The 23,239-nt window shown below is 47.4% G+C and overlaps 2 protein-coding genes across 2 annotated transcripts; one reads left to right on the top strand and one right to left on the bottom strand.

Annotated features, from left to right (window-relative positions):
• Window positions 1–390: 390 nt before the first annotated feature.
• tmem198aa (transmembrane protein 198aa) lies at window positions 391–7,795 on the top strand. The gene is made up of 6 exons (XM_076170048.1): window positions 391–529; window positions 3,606–3,844; window positions 4,278–4,490; window positions 5,648–5,771; window positions 7,256–7,557; window positions 7,643–7,795. Exons 1-6 carry the CDS (start codon window positions 391–393, stop codon window positions 7,793–7,795), a joined length of 1,170 nt encoding a protein of 389 aa, XP_076026163.1.
• A 3,796-nt stretch (window positions 7,796–11,591) lies between these two features.
• On the bottom strand, window positions 11,592–18,151 carry desma (desmin a). The gene is made up of 9 exons (XM_076169957.1): window positions 17,503–18,151; window positions 15,931–15,991; window positions 15,689–15,784; window positions 14,635–14,922; window positions 14,436–14,546; window positions 13,821–13,930; window positions 13,668–13,720; window positions 12,998–13,104; window positions 11,592–12,242 (listed from the first exon to the last, which is right to left on the bottom strand). Exons 1-9 carry the CDS (start codon window positions 18,078–18,080, stop codon window positions 12,201–12,203), a joined length of 1,446 nt encoding a protein of 481 aa, XP_076026072.1. The 5' UTR covers window positions 18,081–18,151; the 3' UTR covers window positions 11,592–12,200.
• Window positions 18,152–23,239: the final 5,088 nt, after the last annotated feature.

Genomic DNA, 23,239 nt, shown 5'->3' with positions numbered 1-23,239 from the left:
ACCTCTTTGATCCATTCCTCTGTGTGTGTGTGTGTGTGTGTGTGTGTGTGTGTGTGGTGTCTGCAGTGCTCAGCTGCATGTGTGTGTGCAGGTGCTCAAAGCTTTTTTCCCTGTGAAACTTATGGAGCTGGCTCAGTGTGTTGTCAGCACTTACAGCCCAGCACTTAAAAATGAACAATCAATAACGGCTCCCTCCTCTCTTTTCTTTCCCTCCATCTCGCTCCTGCACTCTCCCGTCTCCCCCTCACCTAGGCGTCGTCTCCATGGGTGAGTCCCTCTGATCCAGTCATCCCCAGCGACCCCTCCATTCCTCACCCCCGCCCTCGTCTCTTCGCCTAAACCCCGGTCCCCTCCTTCCCTCCCGCCCTCACCTGCTCCACCACCGCCACCATGACTTCCACCAACCTGCTGCTGGACGTGGCCGAGGCGGGCCTGAGGTGCGACCAGGAGATCAAGCGGCGGTATGAGATCGTGCCGTCGGTGGTCTGCTCCATGTGCTGCCTCTTTGGAATCATCTACTGCTTCTTTGGTGAGTCAAAGCCCCAGCTGAACAATGAGGTTTTCATGAAAAGCCAGTCGTGATAAAAACAGCTTCATCTTTCTCCAGACCTTTTTCAAATCCACTGTCCAGGTCAGAGAACATGGAATTATGGTTTACAGCTTGTGTGTTCCTTTCCTGGAAAGAATATCAAAGCTTTTAGATACCGCATCACTTAGGCAGGAGACAGAATAACAGCAGATATCTGAGACGGAATTGGTGGGAAAAAAACATTTTCTGGATGTGTGTGTCATCATTCCAGGATATCACCACATTGTTTTGATTGTTTGAAAGCAAAGTGAGGCGGATTTCTTCTCCAGCATTTATGAATAAGAGCAACAGACTTGATGGCAACGCATGACATGCCTGGTGTGTGTGTGTGTGTGTGTGTGTGTGTGTGTGTGTGTGTGTGTGTGTGTGTGTGTGTCCATAACTTCTGAGACACATCAATGTCCCGTCGATCACTTCCTGTCACTTTGCTTCTTCTCCATGAATCAGTCGCTCTCCATTTTGTGTCCCGCAGCTCTTCTCAGTTTGGATTAAACCTCAAAGTCTTGATTACCCTCCCAGATCTCTGTTACCGTCCCCACTGATTGAAGACTTAAACAGAGAGAGGAGAGGGAACAGTCTGCGGTCTTCTTTTAAAGATAACACGTCTAATCTTCTGCTGCTTCTCCAAAACAGCAGCAACTGCTTATTTCCTCCTCCTATCAATCACCCATTCTTAATCAAGTGGACACACCTGATTGAGCTAATCTGGCGCAGGTCGAACAAACACAGAGAGATAGATTTGAAAAGCACATAGTGGGCGCGAGAAACTCTGTAAATAAAATAAGAGGCAGCACATCGCGGTCGGACCTCATCGACCGAGCGTCCGACCTCTTTGGCGGCACGTTCATGCCGTAGGCGTGGGTTCATTGGTAGGTTAGGACACACACCGCTCCAGGGGTTCACTTTGTTGCGGTGAGTGATTGAGTTTGATTGAACCACAAGTGGTTTGGGCTGAGCCTAATAAGTTTGGATGTAAAGTCATTAGAGCGCAGAGAAAATGATGAGTGAGATGCCTTGAATTTGGCTTTGTTGCGGTCAGATTATGCAGAGTGAAGAGAGTGGTGATGTGCAGCAGACCTGCATTAAAGAAGAAGTTTTATTCAGAACGTTTTTGTGCAAAATAGTGCAGCTGTGTTCTTTGTATGGCCCCAGGTCTGCTCAGGGGTTACATAGATTTAGTTGTTGTTGTTGCAGATCTATGAGTCATCCAGGCCTGTAGGAATGCAGGCACTTACAGAAACAAATGCATAGAAAAAGAGAGTCACATATCTGCTGATGGTAGCTCCACGTCGTATTATAATGATTTGAAACAACACAACATCATCAAAACAATAACAATCCAACATTTGATGTCTGCAGCAGGGAGGAATGTTTACAACCTTGGACTCCAAACCGCACAGTACCAATTACAGAATGCCCTCACTTCACCTAGAATGCACTGCTTTGCTCCACCAAAGATGTTCTGCCACATAATGAGCCAGTATGGTTTCTTCTTCATGTTTGTGTTTCCAGCAAAAACAGCACATTTCTAAGAAGTCGACAAAAGTCCAAATGAGTATCGGCGGCATTTCTATTTCACTGACGTAGTGTGAATGAGGCTCGTCTGATGCACACTCCTATACACTGGGTGGCGTCATTACAGTCAAAGAAGAGGAGTTGCGTGTTTCTTCTTGCGATAAATGCAAACGCGGTAAAGTTGGAGTGGACTTTCAGCGATCTTTGAACTCTCTTGCAACTAATAATGATCATTTAGAAAGAAATTGCATCACAAACCAAACACAACTGACTGAGACAAAATACAAATTGAAGTAATGCATGGAAAATACCACAGAATTCCCAAAGTCACATTCTCAACTTTGTTTTAAGAGGTGACGGTTGGCAATGAAAAGACAGAAGCACAAAGTTCTTACAGGGACAAACAAACCAGGCAGGAGAAGAGACAGGAAACGAGGGAGACGGGGAGTGAACGGCGGCACGGAGAGGCTGATGAAGAGGAGAAAGATGAAGAATTTGACGCTTAAAGGAACGGAAAGCGGTGTACTACAGTGAAAGGAGAGGAAGAGGAATTAGAAAAGAGGCAAAGGGAGATGTCATTTTCATTTAAGCACATAATGACACTGCTGGGTGTAAACAAAGGAGGATGGAGCAGATAAGAATAACTCATCTAAGGAGCAGCCAAGTGTAAGAGCAGATGTATTATTAATTGTTATTTATTTATGAGACTGCCTGGATAAAATAGTTATGCCTCTTGGCCGTTCTGATGGATCTGCAGAGAAGAGTTTCAGAGACGCTTCGGTTGTTTCCTCTCACACTCCCACTCGTTCACACGTTCGGCCCGTTCTGGAAGTGCAAACACGTTGTGATGTGTTCAGGGTGTGATGAGAGGCTGGGCTGAGTAGAAAAGGAGAAGGAAAGCCCGGTTGTGACGGGGTGTGTCCATTAAATTGTGGTCGGATCAGAACCGGAGGAGGAGGAGTGTGTGTGTGTCTGTGTGTGTGTGTGTGTGGGCGATGCTTTGGATCAGGATTAGGCTCAGCTGTGCAATGGCTGATTACACAAAGATAACAATCTGATGCCGGTTCCCCTGGAGACAAGAGTCCAGATGAAGCGGGAGAGAGAGAGAGAGACAGAGAGAGAGAGAGAGAGGGAGGAAGGTCTGAGAAAGAAAATGCAAACATAACTAGACTTGCAAGCGAGTATGAAGGGGTCCAAACACCCTCAGGTACTATATGTTGCTGATGAAATGTGATCAATACCTCAGACAAAGCACTTTTCTCATTATTATTGTTTTAGTTGCAATCCCGGCAGTGTGTGTGTGTTCAGACCATCAGTAATAGGAGGAAATGTCTTTTAGAGCCTCTTTCTGTGTTTCTCTGTTTGTTGTTTCCTGCTATCTTCATCTTTATTGATTTGGAATAAGATTTCATGTATGTGCTCGTCCCTCAGGCGTGTGTGTTTGTGTGTTTTCCAGTTATGACTGACACATTTCCCGTTTCCCTTCTCTTTTACGCTGCAGGCTATCGATGCTTCAAGGCCGTGTTGTTCCTCACCGGCCTGATGTTCGGCTCTGTGGTCATCTTCATGCTGTGCTACAAAGAGAGAGTCATGGACACCCAGCTGAGCGTGGAGGCCTCGGTGGGCATCGGCCTGGGCATCGGGACCCTGTGCGGCCTGGTCACCATGTTGGTCCGCAGCGTGGGACTGTTTATGGTTGGCCTGCTGCTGGGCCTTCTGGTGGGAGTGGCTTCACTGGTGGTGAGGAGAAATCACTTAGTGGTTGACTTTTGCTTGCTACTTTTGTAACATCACACAGACCGCCTGAAGGAATGGAGCGTCAACATTAATCTGTCTGGAGTCTGGAGTCTGGAGTCCTTCCCCTGTTACACACTGTAGCCTGTCTGACGCAAGGGTTTGCCTTTCTAAATTAATGTGGTTGAGTTACCATAGCAACAGCTCACTGGCCTCAGCACCAGTATAGCTAACTAACTATAGATACAGTTGTATGTTGTACAAAGGAACCATCTCCTGTTCATTCTCTGGCGGAACACTGTTTCCCATAATACTCAACCAAACCACAGACTGATTCTATTTTTAGACTTAATAATAAATAAGAGAGCTTTTGTGTCATTCATCCAATTCTTAACTACATCATGGAAAGACTAATCACCGGTGTACGATGTCTCCTAAGGTCATGGAGGAGTTCTACCACCCCAACACAGTGTGGGTTCCTCTGGGCGTCCTCCTGGGCTCTGGCACGTTGTTCGCCGTCCTCACCCTGCAGTGGCAGCGCTGCTTCGTCACCTTGTCCACGTCCACCTTCGGCGCCGCCATCATCACCGTCACCGTGGATTACTTCATCGAGCTGTTCGCCCTGGTGCACTACGTCTACGAGAGACTCAAGGTGTGTGACTTTTTCTTATATAGAAGTAAGCGAGAGTGGGCGTCAAGGTGTGTGTGTGAGCGAGCGTGCGTGTGTGTGTGTGTGTGTTTCTGTGCACGTTTAAAGGGTTTGTGTGCGCAGTTAGACGTGTGTTCAGCAGAGAGCATCATTACTTTCTCCTAGGATTACATTATTGAGCTGTTTGCATTGCTGGCTATGTCAGTGTGTGTGGTTGTGTGTGTGTGCGTTACAGAGAGGAAGCGATAACATCATTATTTAGCACTTTATCGAGCTGTTGACCTTGGTGGGTTGTGTCGACAAAACTTTGCTGGAAGCTTTGATGTGGGCTGGAAGTTGTGAGACTGGCGGGGGGGGGGGGGGGGGGGGGGGCAGGGGCGTGATGGTTGATTTGGTACGACCCGTTGCTATGAACGCATTAGTTTGAGAGCAGGAAATGCACCAAACCTAGTACATTAATCTAATTCTTAAGCTGCGATAATTGGATCAGAAGGAAAATCACTATAGGAGGAAGCAGTGGAAGCGTTCTGAATAACATTCCTGCTCCAGTGAATCAGATGATGATGCTTCGGGACAGGTGCAGGTGGCGCCATGACACCGACACACACACACACACACGCACACACCCGATAGAACCGACCGTGCCACAGGAGGAGGCGTGGGAGAGGAAACACAGGCTGGGGAGCTGAGACGAGCTGATGCAGAGGATTTCCTCCAGAATCTGTGTGAAGTCTAGACGAAGCCAAAGAAGCCCCGGAGCTTTGGGGAGGAAGATCCTGCTGGATATGGACCCAGGGGTGGGGCGGCTGAGAGGGGCAAGCTGGGAGCCAGGAGGAGGAGATGGGCAGTGAGCTGGGCCACCATACGATTATCCACTAGATGGCTGTACGAAGAGCATCCAGGAGTGTGTGTGTACATCAAGAATGGACAAGCAGGTGTTTTCCAGAGATCAGCGCCTGTGTTCCTTCATTATTTACTCCTTCATTTGTTTTGTTATCCCGTCTCAAACCCAGCGTAGCTTCAGCAGTGCTGATTTATCCGCACAGAAGTGATCTGAATCTTTATCAGCTCAGGCTTTAGGGCCTGGGCTTTAAAGGGTTTGAATGGAAATGTTGTCTGTTCTATCAAACAATCTAACTTCAGCTCTGTAATCTCTGCAGGTGGCACAAAAGAGGCCCGTGTGCTGGTTTACCTGGGTCATCTTGGGGGTGTGGCCTGTGCTGGCCTTCCTCGGGGTGCTGATCCAATGGAAAGTCACAGCGGAGGGATTTTCCCACACAGAGGGTGAGCCATGACGCCACACACACCCCAAACACGAGTAGTGTGTGGCACTAGAACCTGACTTTCAAAAGACACACAATGCACTATAACACAATGAAATGTATGTGTTCCCACAGTAACTGCATCCAAAACTCAAACTAACATTCTGACACTCACACGCACTCACACACACTCACATTCACTCTCACATTTGATCTTTGCAGGGTTTTGACAGCCTTACACAGTGTGGCAGTATGAAACGTCAGGCTGTCATGGCTTCCTGGCACAGTGTGTGTGTGTGTGTGTGTGTGTGTGTGTGTGTGTGTGTGTGTTTGTGTGTTGCTATAGATACAGTTGGAGACTATAGCTATCTTTTTGGGGGGGGAATTTTTGCCCCAAATAAAGACACACACAGCTTATTAGTTGCTTTCCTAGTTTTTAGCTGAATCTTTGTGTTTGGATCAGTTAAACAGCAGGAAAGATGGAGGAGAGACGAGGTGGCAGGTGTGCTGGGGGGAAGGGCAGGATGGGGGAGAGAGGGGGGGGTTTAATGGGGGCAAAGTGGGTAAGTGGGTCATCTGTCCTTCAGCTGGCCTAATACAGTAAAATTAGCTCGCGTAGCTCGTTGGGGCTTTCTTTAGTGCTTTATTTGTATATTTTATGTATTTTTACACACACACACGAACACACACACACACACACACACACACTCCATTTGGGGCCGGGATGATGTTGAGTGGGGGGAAGGCGAGGGTCTCATTAAGAGCTTCTCCTGGCAGATGGCGCCTCGTTAGCTTTCTGTTTGTCCAATGACAGAAAAAACAACCCTCATATCCCAGCTCCCCAACACACACACACACACACACACACACACACACACACACACACACACACACACACACGCAGTGCCACACAAAGTCCAGCTCGTCTCCCTGAGGTGCAGAAGGTCCCGGCGTGTTTTGTGTCCTCCTGCACTGTGGAGATGAACTGAGAACCTCTGACACTCGTTTCTATAAACAGCGAATAAACTGCAGAAAACACAGAAATAAGTGATGAATGAACGAGCGTAGAGGACAGAGTTTAGTCTGTTACTGTGGAGATAATGCACACACACACACACACACACACACTCACACTCACACTCACAATATGTCAGGTATAATAATATGGTGCGAGTGTGCTTTCCTCTCTGCCTCATCTCCTCACTAAGCCCCCTTATATCTCTTTATATCTCCTTCACTCCTTCATGATTATTGTTTTCCACCTTCCCTCATCCTTGCTCCTTCTCTCTCGCCCTTTATCCCTCTCCTCTTCTTATCCTCCCATTCACACTGGCTCACTCCCTCTCCGATCCTTATCTTGACTCTGCAGTGATCTTTGTCTCTTTGCAGCGCCTCTACTTTGTCCTCACCTGTCGTCGCTCTGTAATGCTCTTTCCGATGACGCTCTCCCCTCTCTCTCTCTCTCTCTCTCTCTCTCCCCCTCTCTCTCTCCCTCCCTCCCCACAGTGGTAATGAGTCGACAGCAAAGGACGGTCCAGCTCATGCGCATCCGCCAGCGGGAAGAGAGGCTGAAAAAGGAGAAGGAGAACAACAAAAAGAAGAAGAAGCGGCAGAGCCAGAAGCCGAGCCACAAGCAGAAGGCCCACACTCACCACCACCACCCGCAGTACCATCACCCCGGGGCGTCTCACCCTCACCACCCGGCCCCCAGCACCCAGCCGCCCAAAGTCCCTCCACCCCAGACAGAACCGGGTTACCACCACAAGAGCAGTTCTAAAAGTCGCTATGAGGGAGACGTGCTGTCACCGGTAAGAACCTTAGACTTTTATTTTGAAGGTGACATTGCTGTATGATGTCGTCCTCACGTCTTCACCACACCTGTCTGTCTGGCAGAGCTACATCAGGAGCTTCAGGGACAGGCAAACGGACAGACGGGTGTATTCACACGGCCGGATGATGAGCCGCACTCGCATGGCCGAGCTGGACTACGACTGCGGCTCCCAGGTTCCCCTCACCGCCCCCACCGGACCCCCGGTTCAGATCTGAGATGGGTCAGAATTTGAGGCGCGCCTGCTTTGTTCGATGGTCACAGTCGAGACACCAAAACCATCCTGTGCCAACGTGATCAACTGCCCCCAGTTAGCCCAACAAGAATTCACTTTGGCCTGCAGGAGGCACAGAAGAAGAAGAAGAAGAAGAAGTTTGTAGGTCATCTCACGTTTGGCTCCACGTCTCTTATTGCATCGCTGTGGAGGAGAGAGGAAGTTGTACCTGCTTGTATCTAGTTGTGAATGATTTAAATGTGAATTTTTTTGGGGGGTGTTACAAGTCATGAACAGTAGCAAAGTGTGTCGATGAGACTCCCCCAACCACACACACACGCACACACACTCACACAAGGAGGACTGCAGGATCTGACAGGAATAGGATCCTAAGAACATGAACTCAGTGAAACTACCTTCCACATGCGCTTTGTTGACTTGACAGCTCATTAAGCGGAGACTTTGCAGTGGATTTGCTCTCCCAACGATAGAAAAACAATATGAAACACGAGAGACAACTCCTCTTCCTCACTTTCTCTGCTCAAAGGTCACGCTGTGAAGTGAAGGGAAGGGAAGTGCTCATGAAGTTTGTTCTCCTCACTGACAGCCCCCTTGAATCCAGACATTGCCGCTCTGGAAATGTAAAATCTCCCCCTTTTTTGAGACTGAAACCCAATTTGGTTCATTTTCCCTCGTGTTTTGGTTTGTATCAACGCTGTGAAGTCCCAGGGTGGGTCAATGTTTCGTTGCCTAAGACTGCCGTCCGCCATTGTCCAAGGCTGTGTGTTCTTAATGTTAATCTGCCTGTCTTTCTCTGTGTCTTTCCTTCATCCCGTCAGCTCTTAAGTCGCCACCAAACTTCCCACCGTAAGAGCATAAAAGACGCTTTGCAAGGCCAGCAAGGTTTCGATTCAGGTGGTGAACAGGCACAGCTACTGCCAACTCCTCTGCCTGTCAGTCAGGAACCCCCGCCAATCCCCACACACCAATTAAACACGCTCCTGTCACGTTAATCTACTGTCTGACATCTTTAATTCCCCTTTTCTGGGTCCTAGCCCAACATTTCTCGCTGTAGCAGACGAGGTCACTTACCAGGTCTGTAGGCCTTTGAACGCACCATGTGGAGCCCTAAACCACACAGGAAAGCCTCTAAAAGTCAAAAAAAAGAAATACAAGTAAGAATCCCTTTAAATAAGCTTCGACAGCACATTGGAAAACACAAACATCTGAACTGGAATCTGAGCTCAAGGCTGTTTAGCGTTTGCACCGTGATCGGCCCTCTGACAGGTGATGGACTGTACCAAGTGTGATCCATGCACGGGGGGGCGATTGGTCTCTGTGTGTGTGTGTGGTGCAAACACGTGACTCTTTAATTTTACATTCAAACTGAAGCAGAGGAGAAATAAATGTGATGATTTCCCTCGTCGGGATGGGAAAATGTGAGACTGTGAGGTGTGTGAAGTGGAATTATGACGGACTCTTTCATGTGCATCTGTGTGTGTGTCCGTGTGTGTGTGGGAGAGACTGACATTTTGGATTTGCGTGTTTCTCCTTCTTCTCCTGATGTTGACATGAACACAAACACCCTGCTGTGCTGCCCAATCCTGACGTGGCGTTTGTGTGTGTGTTCATGGTTTCATCATCTGAGCCCTTTACTGCAGCGGGACGTTACGTGTTCCTGACCCTCGTCATGTGAAAAAAACACACAACTCTACATTCCAAATCCTCCCAGTGAAGTTATGGAAGATAATCCGAAGTTTCAATGTTTACTCTGTAGGACTGTACTGTGATTGATTTTGTTTCTAGTGACGTCAGTGAATTATAGTTTTGCACCATGAATGCAACTCAAACCAGAGAAAGGACGAACCACTCCTCTCCTTTTGTATCTCCTGTTTCCTCTACTCTTCCCCCCTCTCCTCCTCTCCTCCTCTCCTCCTTCAGGTTTAAAGGGCTTAGAGAAGACGTTTGAATGGTTCCCTGCTCTTGTTGCGTGACCTTTTTCTGCCCAGACTCTTCCTCACATCCTGCTCTATCCTGTACAGCTCTACAGTAGTGGTGTTCTCTAGCGTTATTCCAGACTTTGCTTGCACTTCAGCCCCGGTCTCCCTCCGTCCTTGTCGTACGGTTGAAGGACAAACTGAGGCGGTTTATTCTTTATTGTAGATATTGACCTGTAAATAGTTTTTAAATGTACAGATGTGTGGTTCTGTTTGACTTATGACAATGATCTCTTCATGGTTTTGTAATGGAGTTTTCCAATGTGTTACTACTGTGGCGTCCAACGGCTTTGATTTGGCTGGATGAGGATTTTTGCACTTGTGTCTTTTTGTTTGTCTCTGGGTTTCATCGTGTGATGTCGGGAAACAAAAGACAAAATGAGCCTTTTGTTGATTTTATAATTTGTCAGATTACTAGCAGGGGGTCAAATAAAGCAAAGCAAAGATGAAGTCATTTAATATTCAGAATATATTCCAACCTGAACACCAGGAATGATTTGGGAGGAAAACCCTGAAATCCTCCATACCACCTTAAATCATTATTATGATTATTATTATTATTATTATTATTGAGCATGTATTTATATGGACCTAAATATGATAAACATTGTGAATCTACAATCTGTACCGTGTTGCTTTTCTCTTTATTTGTTTGTTTAATACAAACACACACACACCGACAGAAGATGATGATGATGAAGTTGATCACACACCAATTTACCAAAACACAGGAAAAACAGTCAAAGGTCACACTGCTCGCTGCGTCATTGTGATTTTGTTGAAAATGTGCAGTTAGAGGTAAAATCTTCTGCTGTTCTTTGATTTTTCCCATTGATGCTACTTTTTTAACGCGTTTCTGGTTGAACTCTTGGCAGTAATTGTGTCTTTTCTCTTACACAAAGCTCCTGATTGCATCAAACACTCATTGCTTGCTTCCCTGTGGCTGACAAACGGCTCTTTAGAGGCTCAGACCAGCTTCTTGTTTCACGCCTAGTCTGTCAGATCAGCATGTACAAAGTCTCTTCCCTCAAACTACAGAGACAGTAGAGCGCAGAAATAAGAGCCAGACTTTTCTTCAGCAGGTGGAGATGGAAACAGAGGGACGTGCTGCCCTTTACGCTGACCCTTCACCACTGCAATGCAACGCTGCTGTTGCCTGTGTTGCCCAAGAAATAGTGATAAAACAGGAAGCCGTGCTCTCCTAATTACTGGATAAGCAGTGAAATGTCTTTCCATTGTCCTCTTTCTCTCCGTGTCCTCCTTTGTTGTCTCTGTTTCATTATCCCTCTTTATCTCCCTCTTATGGCTCTCTCTCCTTCTCAGCGTACCTGCTTTCTTTCACCGTCTTCCCTTGCACGGCCCTCTATTCTCTCTCTCTCTCTCTCTCTCTCCCTCCGTCTCTCTCTGCTCTTTTCTTTATCTCTGTTGACATTTTCAGTCCGGAGGCTTCAGACACACAGAGTCGTCAGGCAGCAATTGTCGTCGCCGTCGCTGGAAAAAAACGTGGCCGAGGCGAACTCATTACCGGGGGGCCATTGTTCGCTTCCTGCCCCCCCCCCTCCTCCTTGCCACCACCTCAACACGGAGACCAGACATGTTACCGATCCTTTCAACTCCCGCTCGCTCATAAAAGTGAACAAAAAGTTGGTCTGAGCAGAGTTTGAGGAAGACGAGGTGAGCACAGTGTGTCCTTTCCTTTTATAAGAATCCAATGGAAGTTAATTATATCAGTTAAAGCAACACCGACACAGCAAAGAACCAAGAAAACTCAGCACCTTCTGGCACTCGGGGATAACAAACGTCTTTATTAGAGATTTTTCCGGCACAGTAAGTGAAGCAGCGTGACCTCAGTCAGTCACACACAAACACATCACCTTGACTTCCTCGTTTTGCATCAAACGACATCAAAAACCTGCAAATCTCTCGCTTTCTTTCACCGACAGAATACAAACTCTTCTCTCTCTCTCGCGTCGGAATAACTGGGGAATAACATGCAGTCTAAACATTCCAGCCCATGTTTTGACCGTGTTTGTCAACCGCTGATCCGTCCGCCCAACTATGCAACTTGTGTCTCCCTGTGGATGCTGATCGCTCCTCTTCATCACAAAGGGAGATAATGAGTCAAATGTTTGTGGAATGCCCTTTATTAAATCAATCTAATGCTGTATGATGCTTACAGCACATACTTTACTATTTGCATACACTTAAGCCGCGTTGTTGTATGTTAATTTGCCTAAATGGAGTCAGCTGGAAGATTTAGATCCTGAAGTGAAGAGAAAATGACTTCACTCTGTTTAGAAAAAGGCTCAGCTTATAAAAGATCAATTTTTTTTTTTTGTCATATTTATTCATTTGATGTATTTTATATGCTGCTGCTGCTGCTGCTGTTGTTCTCTGGCTGCCTCTTCCTGTTTACATGATGTCTTGCTGGTGCTGTGTGGACTCGCTGACCACCTGAGGAGGAGAGCAGAGAGGAGGAAGAGGCTTTGAATTGAGATGAAGGAGCAGATATGGTACAGATATCACTTCTTTTCGTTCCCAGTGAGAAGGCCTAATGTCTGCAGTGGGGAGGGAGGGGGTGCTGGGGGGGCAAGGGACAGTGGTGATTGGGGGGGTTGTGCCTTCTTGCAGGTAGGTGTGTTGTGGGTCTGTAGTTTGTTGCACACTACAAGATATTGTTTTTTTGTATTTGTGGTTTGTTTTAGACTCAGGATCCACATTGGAAATCCTTTTTTACGTGCAGATATAAAGACACTAAATGAATCTTTCCTTTTTTTAATCTGGTAGTGTGCTTCTTTCTGTCTGTGGTGCAGAGGAGACGACACAAGAGAAGGAGACACACTGGAAACCAGACTTACACTCTGGGCACTAGCGCCCTGGCTCATAGAATACTTCATCTAGATAAGGACACACACACACACACACACCAAAATGATTCAGCTAGAACATTAGGAGGTCTTATCTGTGTGTGTGTGTGTGTGTGTGTGTGTGTGTCTGTGTGTCTGTGTGTGTGTGTGTGTCTGTGTGTGTGTGTCTGTCTGGGTGTATGTGTGTGTGTGTGTGTGTGTGTGTGTGTGTGTGTGTGTGTGTGTGTGTGTGTGTGTGTGTGTGTGTGTGTGTGTGTGCCGGTGTGCCGGTGTGTCTATCTGGGTGCATTTGTGTGTGTGTGTGTGTGTGTGTGTGTGTGTGTGTGTGTGTGTCGCGCGTACCTCTCCATCGCGGGTCTCAATGGTCTTGATGAGCACAGTTTTCTTGGAGTGAACCTGCTGCTGCTGCTGCTGCTGCTGTTGCTGATGCTGGGACTCGGGACTCGTCTCTGCAGGGACACATTCACACACACACACACACACCATTAGCTGTTACACCGTGCGTGCAAACACACAAACATCACTTATTTCAGCAACATTGATAGAGTTTGACTGGCGCCTCATTTAATTCCATTCAATCAAAGTCACTGCTGTATCTGGGCCATATGTCTCCTGCATCGTCTTTAATTACGGCTGCTTGTCCTCCGCCGCAGAGTGGCGTGAGGGGACGGATGATGCAGATTGATAGCATACCGGTGGGTTTGTTAATACATCAAGTCAGGGGAATTATTAATGTGCGGCTTCTTGATTATTGCCTCTGTGACTCAGAGTGGCCGTGAGAGGGTTTTGACATGTTCTCTACCGCCACCTGGTGGTCAGAATGGAGAACTGCAGGTCTCCAAAATAGCCCCGTCCATATACAGTCACAGGCTATAGTTAGTGCTTTTTTTTTTATTTGCTTGTTGACTCATCTGGAGCGCAAAAATGGATTTCTGAGGGTTACGGTGTGTGTGTGTGTGTGTGTGTGTGTGTGTGTGTGTGTGTGAGCGTGTGTGTGTTCAGTTTCTCCAACCTCTGAATCCGATGGAGGAATAGGCAGACTGCATTGGCAGAGTGGTAGTGATCCTGCAACAGCAACAAAAAAATACACAAACACACAGTTCAGTATTATAGCAACACACATTATTACATAAAAGCCTCACTACACACACACAGGCACACACACCTTGTCTCCTCTCCCTCCAGCAGCTTGCGGTAGGTGGCAATTTCAATATCCAGAGCCATCTTGACATTGAGGAGGTCCTGGTACTCCCTCAGGTGTCGAGCCATATCGTCCTGTCAATCAGACAACATTACTGTTACTGGAGCACAATATACTGTAGATACAACAATACAAGACAACAATACAACAATACAAGACCAAGGAAACTGTTACACATGGACCAAATCTTTGATATTCTTTGCAATGTTGTGCCATTTCAGCCTTATAATCGATGATGTGGCGGTAAATCAAAATGAAAGATTCAGGCTGATGAAGACTGCACACAATCCTAAAGACCCGTCTTCATCTTCTCGACTTCTGACTCCCCCCCCCCCCCCCTGGCTGTCATTGGTCAAACACATGGGAGGTTGCATCACCGCTTAAGGAGCTACTGGCTGGAGCTCCACCAGCCAAGTGAGCTTTGGGGACCAATCACAGCCAAGTATCAGAGGTAGAAAACACAAAAGCACCGAGAACACCCAGCGAGTCTGAAAAAGCCCCATTTTGACCCTCACAGAACATCATCATGCCCTCAAAGAGCCACAGCTGATGAAGAATGGTGGGACGTAAGCTAATCACCTTCATCTTAGCAATGTCCTCCTCCAGTCTGACGATGCTGTCCTGGTATCCAGAAGCCTCACGAGCCACACGGTCCTCCATGTCTCTCATCTGGCGCAGCAGAGACTCATTCTGGAGAGGGAAACAAAGGGATCAGGGTTTAGAAACGGCAGAGCGAAGGTGCAATGAGAGAGAGAGAGAGTGTGTGTCCGTCACTCACTGTGCCCTTGAGTGAGTCGATCTCGCAGGTGTAGGACTGGATCTGGTGTCTGTACTCCATGGTCTCCTGCTTGGACTGTCTGAGGGCGTCGTTGTTCTTGTTCACGGTCTGGCTCAGATCGGACACCTTAGACTTGTACCAGTCCTCGGCCTCTGCGATGTTCTTGGCGCCGATGGCCTCGTACTGTGTGCGGATGTCCCTCAGAGCGGCAGTCAGGTCAGGTTTGGACATGTCCATCTGGATCTGCACCTGAGTGTCCTGCATCTGGCTCTGCATCTCACGGATCTCCTGCAACGGGACAGGGAGGATAAAGGCAATGAGTGAAGAGGAAAGAAGGAAAGGATGAGGGACAAATAGCAAATACATTCAACTTAAATAACACAAAGAGGCCCTGAAATATAAGCTCACTATGTGGGATCTGACCTAGATCCTTATGATAATACATCACATCTCAACACATCCTGTTAAAAATACACTGATATAACATTTCAAACTATTAATCTTTCTAACAGGCTGATTTAACTCAGTGAATCCAGTTTCAAACTGGTGATACTCGCTCTCCCTCAGCTGTCTGCTGGTTTTACCCCGTATTATAAATAGCTTTACATCTGTTCGCACACAGACACACACACACGCAACAGCTGACATCTCCACCTTCCACCAATCGGCAGCTGAGCATTTCTGAGAGGTCAAAAATGGTGTGTGTGTGTGTGTGTGTGTGTGTGTGTGTGTGTGTGTGTTTGTGTGTGAGTGTGAGTGTGTGCGTCTAACCGAAGGTAAATCAATGATAAAAGTCCCATTGTGCTTATTAAAGGAGTGTGTGAGGTTGGACATCAGACATCAGACATCAGGCGGTGTGAGTGTGAGTGTGAAGTATTCGCTCCTCTCCGTCCCTGCATGCCTCCGATCTGTCTGATGTTACAGTGTACGTTTACACACAGCTGTTACCTGATACACGCCAACCCACTGCCATACAACGTTACATCACACACACACACACACACACACATTCTTCTTCTTCTGCTCTTTTTTGGTGGTTACGAGTTAAACTGACCTCTTCGTGGATCTTCTTGAGGAAGGCGATCTCCTCTTGAAGGCTCTCGATGCGTCTCTCCAGGTCCAGCCTGGCCAGAGTGGCGCTGTCCACATCCTGCGCACAAACAAACACACACACACAAGTAAGGACATGAGATGAGATGAGAGGGACATCAGGCTGGAATAAAGAGTTAGTAAGGAGTTAGTGAGAAGTTAGTGAGGATTGAGACAGAAGGCAGAGGTTTGATGAGAGAGACGTACGGCTCTGAATGCAGACAGGTTGTTCTCAGCTTCCTCCTTCTGATGAATCTCCTCCTGCAGTCTGGCAGAAAGAAGACACAGGGGAAGGAAAGAAAAATGCTTAAATGCATAGAAGCGAGCAAATGTGTGTGTCTGCGTGTGTGTGTGTGTGTGTGTGTGAGACTGTGTCCTCCTCTCCAGGGCCCAATTACCACGCAGACTGCCGGCTCGTCAGCCAGCTTTCCGCTTTTCTGTCTCTGCCTGTGAAATTCACAGGAATCGAACTGACGAGGCGGTGACAAGTGGGACTCAGCAAAACACACACACACACACACACGCACGGGTATCTGCTCTTTGAGTCCTGAACTAAACTGTGGTGCAGCTGCTGTAACAGTGTCAAACTCAGAGAGGGGGAGGGGGGTTCTGTTTCCAGAATTAGCATTTAACCTCTGAATAACTGAGGAATGTATGTGTGTGTGTGTGTGTGTAGAAATGAGAGTTAAACACAATAACTGGAGCATCTGCATCTTCATTTGATCTCCACTCCAGGGTCTCAGGGAGAAGTTTCACCTTTAACCCCTCAGAGAAATTCTCTATATGAGTTCCTGCACGATTCTGTGCAAGTATGTGTGTCTGTCTTTGTGTGTGTGTGTGTCTTTGTGTGCCTGTGTGTGTGTGTGTGTGTGGTTGCATTGTAATTACTGGCAGTCAGGAGGTCTGTGTGTGTATTTTCATCTTGGCAGCAGGTGCTTTGGCATGCATCACATGTTGCTGCTGGCAACAATTTAAAGAGGGGCTGATAGCGGAAAAGTCAAGTGCGCGCATGTGTGTGTGCGTGTGCGTGTGCGTGTGCGTGTGCGTGTGCGTGTGCGTGTGTGCGTGTGTGCGTGTGTGCGTGTGTGTGTGCGTGTGTGTGTGTGTGTGTGTGTGTGTTTGTGTGTGTGTGGGCTTCTTCTCTGTTTAATAAGTGCTTTTGCTTGCTGTTGATGTGACAGAAATTCCAAAATTCAGGAGCCAACCTACGATCTCCAGAGAGACTATTCACAGATACACACACACACACACAAACACACACACACACACACACACACACACACACACACACACACACACACACACACACACACACACCATTCAGTCTCTCTCTCTATCTTTGTGCGGGAGTATTCACAAACTACCTTTGTGAGAGCCTGGTAGCCTGTGACACTCTGAGCTCTGAGTGTTTTGTTCGTCCTGCAGCTTCAGTATTCACATCGATTCTCAAACTTTTCCTTCCTCGCTCTGCCAGCATTTCCTCTCCTTATTTCCCCTCGAGCAATATGTCAATCTGTCTTTCAAGATTCAGCCATTGAAGTGGCAGCGACTGGTGTTTCACCCATTTACTCAAATGCCACAGCCGAGCGTTTCTCTCTGACAAATCTCACCTTTTATCACGTCAGCGTCTCGTGTGGAGTAAATCCATTGGAAAGGAGTCGATACTAAAGTTAGTCAAACCAAACCTGTCCCTGGATATTCATTCATTCATTCATTCATTCATTCATTCATTCATTCATTCATTCCTCCATCCACACCTCCTCTTGCCCCTGGTCCTACCTCATCTTCAGCTTCTGCAGGTCATCAGCCAGGTTGTCTCTCTCCACCTCCACCCTGGCTCTCTGGTTGGCCATGGCCTCAGCTTGCCTCCTCAGCTCCCTCATCTCCTCCTCGTACATCTCAGCCACGCGGCCGGGCGCCTCGCGGCCCTTCAGCCTGTCGATCTCCACCGTCAGCGCCGCGTTCTGCTGCTCCAGGAAGCGGACCTTCTCGATGTAGCTGGCGAAGCGGTCGTTGAGGTGCTGGAGCTCGGCCTTCTCGTTGGTCCTTGTGTTGAGGAAGTCCTGGTTCATGGCGTCGGCCAGGTTGAAGTCCAGCTTCTCGCCGGAGTAGGTGCGCATGGCGGTGGAGGAGCCAAAGCCTGCTCCTCCAGCGCCGCCGGAGGACATCCTGTAGCTGGAATAGGAGGGCATCCCGGAGCTCTTGACCTCATAGACGCGGGTCGAGTGGGCTGCGGAGGAGCTGCGGCCGCCTCCAGAGGAGTAGAGGGAGGACATCGGGGTGGAACCGACTCCAGAGCCGAAGGTGCGGCGGTATGAGGAGGCCGACTGGGCTGAAGAAGAGTAGGACTTGCTCATGGTTGGTTGACTGGTTGGTTGGATTGTGGTTGACTGGAGGAGATGAAAACCCAACTGACCCGCCGGGCAACTGGGAGAGAGACTAAGTGAGGAGACACCAGGCGCTGGGTGCAGCTATTTGTAGATCTACCACACCCACTCTGACCCCAGCCCCTCTTACGTCTCCATTCACCCCAGCCCCTACCCGCACACACACTTCCCCCCCCCCCTCTCCTCCTCCGCCATGTTGTCCTCCCTCCATCCACCGCCGGGGCCAACATTTCCAGACAAAGCTTCAAAATGAATAAGGGCTGCTATTTTGGAAGGTCTCTGCCAGGCGGAGAATGTGGCTGATATGAAGATCTGACACCCGACATCACGTAACCTGACACATGAGAGAAGAGAACACAACGGACAGGATTGGAGTCGTTTCAGGCCTAAAATCTTTATTCTAACATCACAACTAACAGATGACATTATTATCAGCAGGTGTCACGCCGCCGTCTCTGTAACTCATCCATCATTCTTCCTCCCTCACTCATCTTTTCTCCCACTCCTCCTCCTCCTCCTCCTCCTCCTCCTTCTTCTCCTCTCATTCCTCTCCCTCTGTCGCTCCTGCTGCCAGCCCTGCATTCAGCTGTTGTAGGGTTCTGGTTTCAAATGCTGGAAAAGGGCGGTGGCCTTCAGTGTGTGTGTGTGTACGTGTTGATGCTTGACTGAGTGAGTGTGTCCCTGCATATGTGTGTGTGTTACGCAGCCATTTCTCTCATTATTACTCAGACTGAGGAAGGCGTTATGTTTACTTCCTGCATCATTGCTGCTCTATCTGTATGCTGCCTCCATCTGGACCCGGACCAGACAGAAGGGACCAGACCAGAATCTGAATACACAGAAAATAGATCACATCCTATTTTGCCTCAGCATAAAATTGGAATATGCAGGACAGCTTTAAAGTAAAATAGAGCTTCAGCTTATTGAGCAACACTCATATGCATACGGGATGGATTTAGGTCCAGACTATTAATCTGGACTAAATTTAATCTATAGAATGTCTCTGTGCTGCTTACTGCTCACTATTTGAGTCGCTACTCTACTGCCACTATAGAGTTACAGAACACTTATGTTGGTTACATAAGGAGGGTTTGACTGATCGAGCGACGAGCAGGAAGGTCAAAGAGTTTTGACGATAGAACCCCGATTGGGTTGAGGTGTGTGTGTGTGTGTGTGTGTGTGTGTGTGTGTGTGTGTGTGTGTGTGTGTGTGTGTGTGTGTGTGTGTGTGTGTGTACGCCCTGTCTGGACAGATGTATCATTTTGGTAGACGGTTGATCTCCTCTTACGGTTGCCAGGATCCCATTTATGACATTTAGGGCTGTAATAAAATCAGTAGCATGTTATTAGTTTAGATGAAAGTGTGTACATGCGTGTGTGTGTGTGTGTGTATGTGTGTGTACTTTTGTGTCAAAGAGCAGTGGGTCTGTGTCAGCTGCTGGTGGTGTCAGGTCTATTTTTAGTTTTGTGTTTGAACCCTGTTGTCATGCCGTTGTCCCTGAGGATCATGGGATTGAAGGCATCGCCCTGACAGCCACGGTAAAAGAAGAATAATGGCTGTGCTTGTAAGGGCATGGAGGAGGAATAATTATAGACATTAACAATAATAACCATTCAAACAGTAAATGTTAGTTATCAGATAAACAAACAGCTTCATCTTTGAGGTGTAAATGCAGAAGAACATTTCCTTCAGCTAAAAATCAGGTCAGTTAGAATCAGAGGAGATGAGGACTCACGGACTGAACACACCAGGGAAGGAGAGATGATGAAGAACAGGGGAGACCAATCAGGACCAGGTGAAGCTAATCAGGCAATCACACAGGTGCAGGAAACACACAGGTGCAGGAAGAGAAGCGTCTGAAACGAGAGGAGAGGTGAGTACTACAAAATAAAACAGGAAACCATGAAGAAATGAAAGACAATAAATGTTTTTAGGGGACAAATTTAATGAAGTCTAATTGCAAACCTGACTTGACACATTTCCACTTTTAGAAATGAGTCATGAAATGTGTATTAATGTGGAACACACTCTTCTGATGGCTCTCACATGGGGCCAGATGATGCAGGATGAGCCGACAGGAGCGTGATGCGGTTTGACCCTGATATGTGCTGACGTGACACGCCGGCGTTCCCCAGGTGGGAACCTTCCGGGTTGGACCCCCCACATCATCGGCTCGGGACAGAATATTACCCTCACACCAGCTGCCTGACAAACCCCAGCAAAGACTGACCCATGGCCTCCAAAATACACACTCTTAAATTAGCCGCAAAGCGAGTGGGGAAATAGTTACGGCACAGACACACACACACACACACACACACACTCATCAAGAGTGAGAATATCAACAGTATCATAGCAGCCAAACCCGACTCAGCAATGGCACAAGTGTTAAGACTCAGCAATCATCCAAATGTTTTTATAAACTAGGATGTCAGTGGTTTTATAATCGTTAAATACGACTCTTTTGACTAAAACAGGGGTCGTCTGTCCCCTTCACTTTCTCATCGACCCATAGGTGGGGGGGGGGTTCGTGGGTGGGCCTGGGTGGGGTGTGTGTGTGTGGGGGGGGGGGGTTGTGGAAAGTGTCTGAGCGGAAAGGAGGCCCCATGGGACAGTACATGCATAGGTGAGCTGTTTGGTGTTGACCCCAAATGTTTCACCTTTCATAGTCACCGAATTCGTGTTGCCCGGCAACCAACTAAACATGAATACAAACATTCCGAAGGGGTGAGCTGGTGTGACACAGGGGACGGAAAGATGAGAGAGGGGGAGAGAGAGAGAGGGAGAGAGAGAGAGAGAGATTGCATGCAAATGTGCAACATGGAACCAAGAATAACTCCACAGACAAACTCTTTTATAAGGAAAGTTGTCCCAGAACTATTTTGGTCTATCCTGAGATATGATATCTGGCCGCTCACTGTGCCAGTAATAGAGCAGAGGACATCAAACCATGTGACACATGAGTCACACATGAGGACACTTCCTGTTCCTGGTGAACCCTTCTGACTGTTTGTTCAGTCAAATAAGTTTGGTGACAAATCCTGAACTCATTTGCTAAAATAGAAAGCAAATCATCTGTTATCCTCCATCAACATAACACATAAATATTAATTAAATAAATAAATAAATAATTAAAATAGCTGGAGAAGACAGAGGCTAAAATTCAACAGAAGACCCAGAAGATCAGAGGGCCAGCAAAGCTCCTCAGGGAAGTGATGAGCCAGAGAATGACAGCAGACAGAATTCAGGTCTTTGTTACTCTGAAGCAGTTTGGACAAAAGCCAAGCCAACATCAAGGCCATGAAGAAGAAGCAGAGAAGCACAGAGGAACAGGATGAAGACTTTTGAAGCTTTGAAAGCAACACAGTTACTTCACAGCACATTGGAAGAACAGTTGACTTTGTACTTTTGTGTTTAACGAATAAATACAAGGGGGAGTTACGCCATCTCGCTGTTTGCCAGACTTACCTAAGATGAGACACGGTTATGAGGAAGAGGACAACAACGTGGCACTTCCTCACATGTTTTTCCCACGCCATTGTTTGTGTAGCCACACGGGGGCGCCAGAGCACCTGGCAAGATGAACTGCTGTTGCGCAATAACATAGAGAAGACAACAGCTCGCTCCCTTGAAATTCTGCTTCTATTGTGCTCACAAGTGAAGGAGTCAATGTTGATCCTCTGCTTCTTAAAGAAAAGTGGAATAATTGCCGGTAACTGAGACTAAAACGCTTCATTTGTAACGTCAGAGTGAGTCAGTGTGAGACAGAAAGAAAGTACCAACCCCCCCACACACACACACTCCACCTGAAGACGCTTTTTCACGTCACACACGCGTGAATTCAAATAAAGGTCTGAACTAACGTCTTCTTTGTTTATTGTTATTTTCATTGTTATTTAATGTGGAATCATCTTGTAAACACTTGATGCCTCGTCGACGTGCCGGTTGATGATACACATTGGAGACGAATCGAACCAAATCAAACGCAGGTTGCAGGAGCTTCTCCCATCATCCACATCTAATCTCATCTTCCTCTCCCCCGAGGCCTCGATGACGCAACTGCGGGTTGACGTCCTCAGCGTCAGCGCGCAGATCCTCCTCGATCTCGGATCCTCCTCACGATCAGACGCTATTTCGCACGATCAAGTCCGGTGTCGTCAGTGATACTACGTATGCATGTTTATGACCTGAGCCCCCCTCCGCCCCCTTCACCCCTCCTCTCCAACGTAAGGACTTCACCACCTTTTTTTTCTCCTCCCTTTCGTTTTTTGTTGTTTTTGTTTTGTCGTTATTCCTCTTTTCCTCCTCATATGGAGCTTTGTGTGTGAGGTCTCCAGTGTGGTGGTCGCGGCTCCTCGGACCACGATGGGGATTTAAATGGGAAAACGGGGGAATCGTGCGTCTCTCTCTCTCTCTCTCCCTCTCTCACTCCCTCTCTCTCTCTTTCTCGCTTAATTTGGGAAGATCATGCAACACCCCAAGCCGTGGCGAGCTGTGCTGCTGCTGCTGTCGGTGATGTTCCAACCGGGAATCTCCGACAAATACGGTGAGATAGATGATGGTGACTAATGAGGAATCAGTTGTATTGTTTTCCAATGGCGCGCCTGTGGCTCCATGATGACTTTAATGATTCCATCCTACTTTATCTCATGTTATAATGCATGTGTGATATATTCCAGTGTAAGAGTGTGTGAGATGCTGTATGTCTTTAAAAGGAGCTGTGTTGTAAAATGTGTCTTATGTGGACCAATGGAGAGGAGGACATCTAAAGAGAGAGAAAGAGATGAGAGACATATCATGTTCCTTTGCCTCGGGTTGTTTACCTCTGCTGCATTCATTCTCATATTCACATATTGTCATAATGAGTTTTACAGTCTAATCTGGATGGAGGATAAAATTCAAGCCTCTGAATCCATTTCGGTCTAGAGATCAGCCAGGAGCAGAGCAGCCTGAGCTGTAATTATTGGTTCAGAAATTTGATAATTTTCCCCCATCCACATTATTTGTTTCTCCAGCAAAGTTCAACCAGCCCGCTGGGTGGAAATGCACCGAATACTGGGTGGATTTTAAGCTGCACTATAAGCTGCACTGCATCAGGCTCTCTCCTACAAAAACGTGAAACAAAGTGA

This window comes from Genypterus blacodes, unplaced genomic scaffold (assembly GCF_046128005.1).
Source record: "Genypterus blacodes isolate CSIRO-AG114 ecotype Tasmania unplaced genomic scaffold, CSIRO-AGI_Gbla_v1 ptg000214l_1, whole genome shotgun sequence".
Classification (NCBI taxonomy): domain Eukaryota; kingdom Metazoa; phylum Chordata; class Actinopteri; order Ophidiiformes; family Ophidiidae; genus Genypterus; species Genypterus blacodes.
The sequence above is the reverse complement of the archived record's forward strand: the minus strand, read 5'-3'. Positions and strand labels throughout refer to the sequence as shown.

Coding starts and splice junctions, on each gene's coding strand:
- tmem198aa (XM_076170048.1), top strand. CDS start 391: ATGACTTCCACCAACCTGCTGCTGGACGTGGCCGAGGCGGGCCTGAGG. Junction 3,845..4,277: donor TGGGAGTGGCTTCACTGGTG/GTGAGGAGAAAT, acceptor ATGTCTCCTAAG/GTCATGGAGGAGTTCTACCA. Junction 7,558..7,642: donor AGGGAGACGTGCTGTCACCG/GTAAGAACCTTA, acceptor TCTGTCTGGCAG/AGCTACATCAGGAGCTTCAG.
- desma (XM_076169957.1), bottom strand. CDS start 18,080: ATGAGCAAGTCCTACTCTTCTTCAGCCCAGTCGGCCTCCTCATACCGC. Junction 15,785..15,930: donor ACCTGTCTGCATTCAGAGCC/GTACGTCTCTCT, acceptor GTTTGTGCGCAG/GATGTGGACAGCGCCACTCT. Junction 13,105..13,667: donor TTCCTCCATCGGATTCAGAG/GTTGGAGAAACT, acceptor GTGTCCCTGCAG/AGACGAGTCCCGAGTCCCAG.